General features: G+C 31.7%; 1 protein-coding gene across 2 annotated transcripts; it reads right to left on the bottom strand.

Moving 5' to 3' along the window:
* Positions 1-6,738: 6,738 nt before the first annotated feature.
* LOC109818174 (uncharacterized) lies at positions 6,739-10,081 on the bottom strand. Of its 2 annotated transcripts, none has more exons than XM_020383578.3 (4): positions 9,056-10,080; positions 8,214-8,342; positions 7,989-8,069; positions 6,739-6,986 (listed from the first exon to the last, which is right to left on the bottom strand). In XM_020383578.3, exons 1-4 carry the CDS (start codon positions 9,860-9,862, stop codon positions 6,915-6,917), a joined length of 1,089 nt encoding a protein of 362 aa, XP_020239167.1. In that variant the 5' UTR covers positions 9,863-10,080; the 3' UTR covers positions 6,739-6,914. The 2 variants fall into 2 exon arrangements, 1 of the variants encoding a protein (XP_020239167.1); XR_002241416.3 differs by having other exon boundaries at positions 6,929-6,986; positions 8,170-8,342; positions 9,056-10,081.
* Positions 10,082-13,550: the final 3,469 nt, after the last annotated feature.

The following is a 13,550-nucleotide window of genomic DNA, read 5'->3' on the forward strand; positions in this document are numbered from 1 at the left end:
AATTGCATTTTTTATCTCTCAAGTATTACAATTGTGCAGTTTTGTGATCTCCAAGATTTTAATTGCATAATTTTATTCCTTAAAGAATTACAATTGCGCGATTTTGGTCCTTCAATTTTTAATTGAACAATTTTAATCCCTCGAATATCATAATAGTATGATTTTTGTTTCTCCTATTAAAAATTAATAATTTTAATATATATATATATACATATATATATATATATAATTTTTTAAAATTAAATAATTATTTATCTATTCAAATTAACGTATATTATAATTTTTGATATTATATCAATAATATTATTAATATATTTATAGATAAACTAATAATTTGATAAATATGACTTGTTATATATTAATATATTTTTACAAAAATATAAGTATATTAATTAGAAATATATATCTGATCTTATATATTTATATTTTTGTAAAAGTATATTAATATATATTAAGTTATATTTATCAAATTATTAATTTATTTATAAATATAGTAAAAATATTATTGATATTAATTTATCAGTAATATTAAAATACTAATAATATATAAATTTTATTTATTTAGTAATAATAAATATATATCATTTGATACATTAAAAAAAAATATACGTTAATTTAAATAAACAAACAATTATATAGTTTTAAAACATTATATATATATATATATATATTAAAATTTTAAAATTATTAAATTTTTAATGAGAAAGACTAAAATTGCACAATTATGATATTTGAGAGATTAAAATTGTTCAATTAAAAATTGTAAGACTAAAATTACACAACTATAATCTTTTAAGGAGTGAAATTACTCAATTAAAACCTTAGAGATCAAAATTGCATAATTATAATATCAAAAACACAAATAAGTAAAAAATATTTTATTCACAGTTTTGGAACGGACCGTTCTGAAAGCAGAACGGACAGTTCTAGTTTCAGAACGGCCCGTTCTGTTTCACTGGTGGTGTTTTAATTTTGCAACCAGAACGGCCCATTCCGGTTTCAAAACGGGCCGTTCCGGTCCAGGAGTTTTCAAAAAAATTCTCATCCACGTGAATACCACGTATGCATCTACGTGGCATCCACGTGGCCAAAAGTTAACACTGTTAAAGCAATTTGGACGGAAAGTCTCACATTGAAACTAATTAATTAATCTGGGACTAAATTGAAACCAATTAATTAGTTTGGGACCAAATTGAGACCAAAAATTAATGAGGGACTAAATTGAAACAAAAAAAGATTATAAGGGACCAAAATAGGTTTTTAGCCTTATATTTATTATCACCACTTCTTTTATTAACAACAATAAAATGTTCAAAACAAATTTTAGAAAAATTACAATTTATTTAAAGTTGCTTAAAATTCATAAGCATTTACAACAGTTTTTGATTTGTCTTCTTTAAAAAATAAGCATCAAGTATCCTGAATATTGGTCAAGTGTGCAGGCACACATGCGTGACTGTGTATTCAGTGGAAACCGTGATAGCGGAGATGAGACTTTTGCATACAAAACATAATTTTGGAAGGGACATGAACAAAGTACACTACATTAACTAGTGATATACAACTACAAGTGGGCGAAATTTGCCACAAATTTACATAATTATATATCACTTTGTACAAGGGAAATTCATGAATCACATACTTGTTAGACCGGGAGTGAATCGGCTGAAAAACTTTGTTCTCCTCTTCAAGAATTATCATTTAAGTATAAAATGATTACAAGTAATCTACTTAATTTTCTATCTACTAATAGCGTGTTTGTTTTACCGTTTAAATATCATTCAACGGGTTTTTTACACTTTCCAAAGCAGAAAAGTAGAAGTAAGGGAAGGGATGAATTACGGTTCAGTTTCATTCAACGTGAAAACAAACACGCTATAAATAAGTTAAATTATCATGTTTACATTTATCTTGATTATTCTAATTAAGAGAATAATAATTACAAATAATTGTGCAATCACATATAAATTTTTTTTTTCATTTAAACCCATTGACATCATCCTTCAAATTGATGATGTAGGATCTACAAGTATCAATTTGTCAAGTAGAAAATTGTATCACTAACGTGTCAATAATTTAGTGAAAATGTCAGCTATTTAAACAGATGTTGAGACATGTGGTAGAGTGATGACTCTACTATCATATCCTTTCTAGATAGAATGACAATCAACCTTGATGAGTTTTGTCTATTTATGGTAAACTGGATTCATTACAATCTAGATAGCATTAGTGTTGTAAGCATGCAATGGAGTGGGTTGTGCTTGAGGGCATTCAAGCTCTGTAAAAAGACCAAGACCATGCAATCATATTATTTTAGAACAAGCAACAGACATTGCACGATATTTTGCTTTCGTGGATGATTTTGATATTGAATCTTGTTTTTTACATTTTCATGAAATGGGAGCATTTCCTAGGAGTATACACTAGCCAATAGTAGATTTTCTTGTCTCTAGACATCCAACCCAATCAACATCACTATATGCGTGGAGTTGGAGAGATGAATCAACAAGAAAAACTAAACCACGTTGTGAGGTGCCAACAAGATATTTAATGATTCGTTGCACAGCTAAAAAATGGAAGTGTTGCAGATATTACATGAAATTACTAACAATATGCATAACAAATGAAATATCTAGGTGAGTGATAGTTATATAGATGAGACTAACAACAAACTTTCAATATAAAGTGGGATCATCAAGAAGTTCTCCTTAGTCTTGTTTATATTTAACATTAATTCCCATCGAAGTGTCAACAAGGGTTGCATTTATGAGTCTAGCTAAGTGCACCAAATCTTGAATAGACTTTTGCTAATTTAGAAAAATTCCTTCAAGATGATAATGCACTTTTAAGCCCAAGAAAAAGTGCCCAATTCTTTCATGTGAAAAGTTTAGTGTAACATGTGTTTGATTCTAAAAATAGCCTCTTGATCAGAATTAGTCACCACAATATCATCCACATAAATAAGAAGCACCACAATGCCTTTAGGAGTCCTTCAGAGGACAAGTGACGAATCATACTGATTTTGATTGAATGAAAAACCAAGTAGTGTGAAGCAAAATTTTTCAAACCATACTCTTAGGACCTCTTTCAATCCATATGGAAAGTGTTTTAGTTTACAAACAGTAATAAAGGAAGTGTGAGCATACCATTAGGAAGTTTAATGCAAACTTCCTCTTTGAGATCACTGTGGAGGAACACATTTTTTACATCCATTTGATGTAACGAACAAGATTGAGATGCAACAAGAGCAAGAATAATGTGCATAGTGGTCATCTTAGCAACTATAGGGCAAAAGTTTCATTGTAGTCTAAATGATATTTTTGTTTATTTCCAAGCACAACTAGTTGAACTTTATAACGATATATGGACCCATCTAAGCACAGCTTTATAGAGAACACAAACTTGCTTTCCAAAGGTTTAAAGATTGTGTGGCATGGCACCATATCCCATGTTTGATTCTCTTCTAAGACAAGGAGCTCAACTTCAATAGCTTTTTGCCAACATTCATTCCCCATGGCCTATTTATAAGAAGGAACAAAATAGATGATAATTTTGTTATCAAGGAATTGATATACCTTTCTAGGGTTTATGAACACATGAACTATATCGTAGAGGAGTTGGCTCAAGTTCTTGTATTGGATCAACAACCAAGGAATTATCTTGAAGGGCTCCATGAGATTGGATTGGTTGAGTTTGAGTGAAAAATAGCAAAACAAAAATTGGAGAAGAAAGACAATCATGAAGTTTTGCAAAAAAAAAAAAATATATATATATATATATATATATATATATTTTTTGGAAAATAATATTTCTAATGACTCAAATTCTATGGAGTTTGGATCATAATATAGAAAGTCTTTTTGATGAGGAGAATATCCAAGAAAAGTACATTTAATAGATTGTGCAATAAGCTTGTTGAGTACTTGTGAAGGAAGATGGACATAACACAAAACCAAAGATACGAATAATGGAGTAATTAGGTAGGTGACCAAATAACAGTTAAGGAGGATTCATTATTGAGTGATGGAGATAAAAATTTGTTTATAAGATGAGCATTGGAAATGACTTCACACCAAAATCTTGATGGCATATGAGATTTTAGTAAAAGAATGTAAACAACATCAAGCAAATAATGATTTTTCCGTTTAGCTAGGTAATTTTGTTTTGGGTAGAATGGCATGACCTTTAAGATATAATGTTATTAAATTGCAAGAATTCTTGAAATGAATGCGATATGTATTCTCCCCCGTTATCTTAGTAAAGAATTTTGATTTTGAAGATTCTAAACATAAGCATAAAAAATTTAAAAGTGAAAAACACTTTATCTTTTAAGCGTGAAAAATAGATCCAATTAAAACGACTATAATCATCAATAAAGGTTACAAAGTATTTGTAATGAGCAATAAATATAATCAGTATCACCCCAAAACATCACTATGAATTATATCAATTTTATCGTTAAAACTAAAAAATAAAACATAAAATTTATTAATTATTTAAGAGTAAAATTTAAATAAAATTTTTGTCTTAGGCCTAAAATTTGTTTAATACTGCTCTAGAATTTGGTACACAAAAAAATTATTTTTTTCAAAAATATGACATCCAAAAATATTAGATTTTTTTTGTTTAATTTATTATTTAAAAATAACATTTCTAGAAATATTATTTATTTTTCTTGCATAGATTTTTCATGGAAATATTCTTATGAGTGTGATAAATTAACTTCTTTGAAATAATATATATATATATATATATATATATATATATATATATATATATATATATATATATATATATATATATATATATATATATAGTAAAACGGAAACCAACAAACTTTTAAAAGTCATTTGTTAGGTACGCCACCGATTGCACAACTTATTTTTCCCTGGAAGTGGCTTGGGGGTGTTGGCGTACTATATTCCTGCTATATCTTTGCTTTTTCAAAAAAAATATATATAAACTAATGAAAAACCAAAGTCAATCACCAATTTTTTTAAGAATTTTCAATGAGAGATCGTATACCTCATTCCAACACAAGTTTGTACCCAAAAAAAATACGATGTATAAAAAAATTAGATTTAATCTTAAATCTTAACTAGTAGAATAATCCTACTATATAAAAACTTAAAAGAAAAAAACAAAAAGCTGATCCATAATTTATAGAAATTTTTTTATATTAATTTCTTTAAAAAAAATTACTTTTAACATTCTTTCAAAAGAAAAATATTTTTAACATAGGATCTATTTGGTTCAAAAAAAGAGATGAATTAAAAATTTTATTTGGTTAAGGAAAGAAAAGGTAGCTCTTTTCTTATTTGTTTCACAAGGAAATGAGAGAAATTTTAAAAATCAATTTACATTCCTACCCTTATAATTTTGAGCTTAAAAATACAAATAAAAATATTTTATACATTATACTAAAAATGTTTTAAAACTCCTCTCATCCTCTCTAAATCCCTCAATATTATAGGGAAGATAAAATTACATGAAGAGTAAAAATTGAACCAAACAAAAAAAGGTTTATAAAAATTTCTCCACCTTATTCTCTTTCAATCAAACACTACGTTTTATACAATTAATTGTAACTAATGGATAAGTTCATTTTATTTTTCTTTCTTATGGTTTTCTTCTTCTTCTTTTTTCATTCAGAACGTGTCCACCCTAGAACGAGGAAAAGTTCAAGTTAGGAATGCTAAATTGAGCCCAATTAAGCCGAATTGGAAATGCAATTCAGTTCAACTGAACCAAAACTTTGAATTTCCAGTTAACTAGCATTGAACTGCTTCAGAAGTGATTAATTAGTTTTTCATGTAACCAATAAAGAAAGCAGTTAAAAAAGCAGTTATCAAAAACCATTTTAAAAACTTGTTCTGCCTGAAGCCATTTCAGATTCATGAATCCAAGACTGTCTTCTTGAGGGTGTAGGCTATTTCTCTTTTTCTGTGTTTTCCTCTTTTTCAACTCTGTATTACCCACAAAAAAAAAACAATTTTGTTTTTTGCTTTCCAAACAATTTAAAACAATTTATCTGCACTACTATAAATCTACCTTTCAAGAAAGATTGAGGTGTCCACAATTACAATTTGAGAATACTTTTTACTTACATTTTATTTACTTTTTTTCAAAGTTTGTATAAGAAATAGTGAAGACGGTATTTTATTATTTTCTGTTTTCATTTTTTCCTTGCGTAAACCTCAGAAAATGGTAAATATAGTGAAAATACAGAACAATTTTTCAAACCAATTGACCTTTGATTCCTATGAAAAACCTAAACATAAAGTCAAACATAATGGTACGTAGTTTTTAGCAATGATTAAAAGAAAAAAGAGAGAGGGAGCTATGCCTGTCATTTACGAATTAATGACAAAGGAACTGTTAGTTTAACATGATCTTTTGAAATGGTTACATGATTCTGGTCCACAAACCCTGCACTAATAAAACAAGGGAATAAAACACATCTTCCTGAAAGACATAGCTAATTGGATTTCTTTTGTAAATCAAGGTGACAAATCTTATAACTGGCTCCTCAGTATGTGAAATTTGCAAGGTTTTTGTGCCCCCAACATCTGTTATATTAACTATAAAAAAAAATGTTCAAGATCAAATTTTAGACAAATTACGATTTACTTAAAGTTGATTAAAAATTATAGGCAGTGTATGTGAGTTTATTCTCTGGATACCATGGGAGCCAAGATGAGACTTCTGCACACAAAAGATGTAATTTTGGAAGGGGCATGAGCAAATTTACACTATATTAACTACAAGTTGAAAACTTTTGCCACAAATTTATAAATTATCACTCTGTACAAGGGAATCTCGTGAACCAGACTAAGCTATGTACTAACCCAAAAAGTCAGAATTGTCGTGGTGAGCCAAATGGACCTCCCTAGAAACTACATCACATTCACGGCTCACTTTGCCTGATTTTCCTGAAGAACATTTGAATCATCAATATGACAATCTGCAGGTTTCTCAGGTTCACCCTGTGAAAACAACTCAACCAATTCAGCGTATTTTTAAAGCAAATATAATTCAGACCAAAATATACAGGACATGTAGATATCTCATGTATGATACATCAGAATCATCAATTGTTATCAACCGGGATCTGAAAATAGAAGAAAAGAAAGATTGCACTATTTTTTCATTGCAAAATAACATAAAATAATAGAGAGAACTCCAAGGGGATCACGATCCTCAGCAGTTGAAATTTCAATTGCAAATGATCTTAGCCATTAAAAAAATATAACTTCTAAATAGACAAAAAGAACTTTATAGACATAGGATTGATCTGCTGGCCAAGCAGTTACAAAATTAACTGCAGAGAAATCAAATCTAAGGGTTTCCCTTTACAGATGATTTCTCATTTTACAAAGAGCAAAACTCAATTCTCAGATACCAGATAGAATGCCTCTTCCCTTACATCCTCGTCTATTTATTTACCTCTCAAATCTCTAACTGACTAACCTTTCAGCTAACTATAATAACTCCTAATTTCCTAACTACTAACAGCAACAGTGTCTTCTTTGAGCTTTTTTGTTTTCCTTTTTTTTTTCCTGATAAGGTTAAAGTTGATAGTATCCTCACTAATACTCTTATCAACTCCTTGCAAATGCCCCTCGACTGATTCATCAACAAGCCCCAAAGACACAACTTTATCACCTAATTTATGGGCACCATCTTTTCAAGCATATTCAATCATATTCCCTGCATCTTCTAACAATTTTAAGCCTCAATTATTTATATACACTAGTCTACTGCAACTTTTAGACTTGGCCAGAGAAAAACATCGAGTTTTGCATGGACTGTCATATATGGCAGATTTTTATTCTTAATATGTAGCAATCAGAAGACAAAAACAAAGCAGCAGATTTTTCCCTAAATAAAGAGTCAAATGACTATACAGGCTGAAAATTTCCACACTTGATAAAACATGTATTCCTCTGTTTAGAATTTATAATTGAAAAAAGACAATAATGTTTCACCTCATGTATTGCTCCACCATCTCCATTTTGCACTCTAGTATCCAACGATTTTTCATCATGACCCCATTCCTTGGAAGAACACTGCACACAGAACAGAACAGAACAATCAAAGGAGAATTTACAACCAATGTCTTCTTTTAGCTTTTCTGTTTTTTCCCTGAAAAGCTAAAAAAACTCGTACTTATAAACAGCTATCAGCTAACACTGATACTCTGATTGATCAACCTCTTGTGCCGGCTCCTCAATTGGCTTGTCACCAAGCTCCAAAGGCACAACTTTATCATCTGATTCAAGGGACTGGGAACCATCTTTTCCATCACCATCATTAACAACATTGTTCACCTGAGACTCACCCTGCACACCAAACCAATTCAATTATTATTTTAAAATAATCCTGAATTTGAATTCTCTTATGTTAGTAAATAACATTACAATGTCAAGTTAATATACAAATGAAAAATTAGTGAACCCTACAGATAATGCCTAGTCCTGATGTAACTGTTTTCTGTCATTCTCTATCATTAGGAGAAAAACAAACAATAGGCTATCCTAATCCAAAAAAACCATAAATAAAAGGACATAGTACTCAGACTTGAAATTTCACCTCAGTAATCCATGTAAGAGTTTTGCATTAAATATAATCAAAATAAAACTTTTATCCTAGAATAGTCCCAAAAAGGACAAAACTTAGTCCAGTATTACAAGTACTAGCGATGGTATTTTCTAATCAGAAATAGAATTTAACCTTAATAATATGCATAATTAAAGATTACATAAATATAAATGCATATTATCAAAGTAAAATTTCAATTCTGATTGAAAAACAGTAAAAAAACAGTACCAATGGTACTACTATATCCAAGTTTTGCTCCTCCCCCCTCCCAAAAGAAACACCTTTAAAAATTAAAACCATGTCTAAATTTTGTCCTATATAAAAACACCCAAAAACCTTAACTGAAACTCCGATTGGAGAACATCACCAAAATCACATGAAAACCGCATTTAAGTTTTTTTTTTCCTAAATAAAAACCTCCAAATTCACTTAGAAATGTTGGCTAAACTATTACCTCTGCCTGAGCAGGCTTCATCTCCATCCCAAGAGGCTTCCCCTTCACGACAATAGTCGGAAGCCGATCAGGATCCCAGCCCAAAACCTTGCACACGGCCAGCCCAAAGCCCCTGTGGGCCTGTTTCTTCAAAGTCTTCATAATGGACATGGAATGCTGCACAAGCCCAACGCAATCCTTAAACCTCTTCCCAGCTTTCTTCTTCCCAATTGCACTGCACACCATGCAACAAAACTCTCCACTTTCATAACTCCTCTGGTAATACCCCCTTAATTCATGGTCCTCCAAGAACACCCCCTCAAAGAACTCCTCAAACTCCTCCCACCCATCATCACCATCATCATAATCATCACCATCATCATCATCATCATCATCATTATAACTCGATAAAAACTTCTTGAAAGCCCCGCACGCTTTCTGCTGCGCTTTCATCGCAAGAAGCCTCTCGTTCCCTTCCAGAGGCGCCTCAGGAGGGGGGGCTGGGCCGGGCTTCGGCGCGGCCCAACTGGGAGCTGGGGTGGGGTCGGGCCGAACCGGGACGGGCCATGCCGGGCCTGGGTCGGGCCGTGCAACATTCTCCTCGGGGCTATTTCTTTTGCGCTTCTTGAAGGTAGTGGAGGGGACTGTGGGGAGTGATCTGGTGTGGGCGGGTGCAGGTTGTGGATGAGGACGAAGGTGCCACGTGTGTTGGGGGATGTAGGGTTGATGAATAACGGGGTTTTGTGGCGGTGGTGGAGGGCCTTGGTGCCACAGAGAGTGAAGATAAATCACTTCGTCTCTTAGTCTCTCTGCATCGTAGGGATTCATCGTGTTTCTTTTTTTTTTTTTTCTGGTTTGAAATTTGAACCAATACACAGAAGATTGAAAGTTTGAAATGTGTTGTTGTAAATTGGGGCACAAACAAACTAACCCACGATTCAGTTCTGATTTCGCTAGAAACGATTCTTGCCACGGCGAATTGAGGTTTCAAATTCTGCTTATTCTTTACATTTTCCCTTTGGTTTGGAAGTTGCAAATGACAGTGCATTACATCTTCGAGTTTTACTTTACTAAATACTAAAGTAACTTTTCTAACAATAATAAAATAATTGTTCAATTTTATCTTGTGTTATTATTTGAAGTCTACAAATGTTTTTTAAAAAAATAATATTAGATTGTTGAAACTCGAAAAGATTTTATTATAAAGAATATTTGGGTGTTAAAATTTTTTAGAAGATTCATTATTTAAATAATATTTAGATAATTATTTGAAGAGATAAGTCAAATAATATTTAGGTTAAAACTCTTATTTGGTTCTTTATAATAATTTTTTTATTTCATTTTAATTCCACTTTAATTTTTAGTTTCAATTTGGTTTCCAATAATTTAAATTATTACAATTTGGGATTTTCGTTCAAATGATTTAAACGAAGTTAACGGTTGGTCACGTAGATGTCAGGTGTATGCCACGTAGATGCATAGGTGGACGCCAAATTCCATGAATACACCTGGAACCAGAATGACCCGTTCTGAAACTAGAACAGTCTGTTATGCTTGCACATGTTATGTGTTAATTTTGCAACTAGAACGGGTCGTTCCAAATGCAAATTTAACACACCATGAGTGCATCAGAACGGTCGTTCTGAAACCAGAACGGGTTGTTCTGGTGTTAGAACAGCCCGTTCTGGATTCAGAACGGCCCGTTCCAGAACTCCAACTTCATGCATGCGTTGACCAAAATGTCGCAATGTGATTCAAAAATTGAAAATAAAAATTCATAACATATCATAAATTCAAAGACAGAAACATGGTTTAGAAACTGAAAATAAAAATTCAGAACATAACATATACTAAAAAAGTTCAAAGAAATTACTGAGAAAGGAAATCATCTGGGTAATGCTGAAGGAAAACCCTAAACCACAAAAATTCAGGTTGTACCTCATCAAGAACAGGTTGTTATTGTTGGGCTACATCGTCAATGACTTCAAGGGAAAGCATCATTTTGTTTCATCCTTGACTGTATAGTGTCAATTTGGTAGTAAGTGGTTCACTCCAGTTTGACTAACAATGAAATAAAACATGCTACCATTATCCTTAGTAATACACTGCATCGTCCTTAATAATACACTGTATAGCCCAAATGTTTAGCAATTGAAATTATCAATCCCCATTGACAATATTACCAAATATAGTGTTTGAAATGTTTTATACCTTGGATCTTTTTCCTTGCATGATTCACAACCGTGAACGATAGTCATTAACCATTCTGGAACCAGAATGGCTCGTTCTGAAACCAGAACGGCCCGTTCTGGTTACACTATTAGTGTGTAAATTTTACATCTGGAACGGCCCGTTCCAGGTACAAATTTACACACCAAGAGTGCAACTAGAACGGGCCGTTCTGGTTCCAGGTGTATTCAATAAATTTGGCATCCATCTACGTGGCATCTACCTGGCATCCACGTGGCCAACAGTTAACTCCGTTTAAATCATTTTGACAGAAGTACTAAATTGCAATAATTTAAATTATTGGAGACCAAATTAAAATCAAAAATTAAAGTGGGATTAAATTGAAACAAAAAAAATATTATAAGGGATCAAATATGGATTTTAACCTAATATTTAAGTTGAGTTAAAAATAGTTTGTAAAACAATACTTTTATCTTTGTAAAAGATAGTGAAACTTGATTAGGATAATTAAGAATTGGACGTAGTTGCTGTGATTAAGGTAAATCAATATAAAAATATTGTATATTTTTTGCTCTTGACTCTTTGTCTGCACTTAAGGTTTTTGATATTATGTCACTATTTTAAAAGAGTGTTGAAGTTTTTGATTAGCATTATTCAATCCCCTTCTAATATTTTTCTTTTTTCTACAATTTGGTATCAAAGTTCAGCCTTTGACAAAGTCGAGTATCTAATTGTGATAAAGGAAAAGATTCTTAGTTGAAAGCAGTGAAGATCACTACTTGCCTAAGAGAGCTTCTCTTATAAGGTCACTAGTTTTTAACGTAGAAAACTGCCCATATTGGAAAGGCAAGATGGAAATGTTTATCAAGTCTACCCAATACCATCTCTAGAAAATCATCATAGTCGGTGGTGATGCTCTTGTAACCAAACTAGAAAATGAGTACACACAAGAAGACTACAACATCTTGTAGCTTAACACAAAGGCAAGATACATTTTAGCTTATTCATTGTCCAGAACGATGTACAAGTTATACAGTTGCAAGACTGTTAAAGAAATGTGAGAAGTCATCAAGTTAACTTATGAGAGTACTAAAGATGTAAGGCTTAAACAAGCTACTACTCTTCAAAGACACTATGAGTTGTTCTCTATGAAGGAGAACAAAATTATTGATAAGATGTTTGAAAGATTCCAAACCATTCTCAATGTGTTAAAATCCCTGAGAATTGAGTTTTCTAAAGCTCAGAAAAATCTCGAGATCTTGGATAACCTTCCAAAGATTTGGGAACCAGAGGTCACCATTATATTAGAAGCTCATGACCTTAGAACTCTTACAGTGGATGAACTTCTGTTAGCCTCGAGGGTTCATCAAATTCATATGAAAAGCAAGGATCATTTGAGAGCTAATGATTTTATTGCTCCAAGGACTAGTGAAACTATTAAGAAGAGGGATAAGGGCAAAGTTTTAAAAGCTGAGTTTGAGCACAACAGTTTAGATGGGGTTTTAAAGGCTCAATGGATGACGAGATATCTCTTGTGTCAAAGATATTTAAGAACATGATGAAAAAGAAAGGAAGAGTGATGAGTTTCCACAAAAAGAAGGATAGGTTCTAAAGACTTGTTCAAGAAGAAGGTAGAAAGGTCATATGTTATGAGTGTAAAAAGCCTGGACGCATGACAACTAAATGCCGTACACTTAAAAAGTGATGGACCAACAAAGAGGAAGGCCAAGAAAATTCTAATGGTCACTTGGAAAGATCTGGACTAAACAAGATTGAAGGTAAAAATTAACTCTGATTCTTGTCATAGTTCTTTTGAAAGTTTTGATGAAGAGAAAATGTCTTGTGAAACTCTTATGGAAGACTCTCACATGATCACTCTTGCGTACAAAAAGCTAAAAGAAAAATGAAAATTATTACAAATAGAAAATGAAAAACTCAAGAATGATTTGTTAGACACTACAGAGAGATCCAAACTCTTAAGCACAAAATCATAAGTAATGATCCACCTAAGGTTACAACATTGCAAGCTAAAAATAAACAACTTAGGAAAGATCTTGCTAAGTCTGTGGATGGATCTTCCAAAATGAATATGTTTTTAAAGCATAGAAATCGGTCACATGACAAAAGTGGTCATGGGTTTGATAAAACGGGATCAAAGACATCATTATCTAAACCTAAAACTATTATTTGTAATATCTAAAAAGCAATCATCCTCCTAGCAGATGCAAAAACAAAAAGAAATATCGAAGAATGTTTAAGGTCAATGGTACTAACAAAAAAGGAAAAAAAAGGATTTGGGCTCTAAGGTCTTAAACAATTTCAGTTG

Source organism: Cajanus cajan, chromosome 8 (genome assembly GCF_000230855.2).
Source record: "Cajanus cajan strain Asha chromosome 8, NIPB_CcT2T_4, whole genome shotgun sequence".
NCBI lineage: Eukaryota > Viridiplantae > Streptophyta > Magnoliopsida > Fabales > Fabaceae > Cajanus > Cajanus cajan.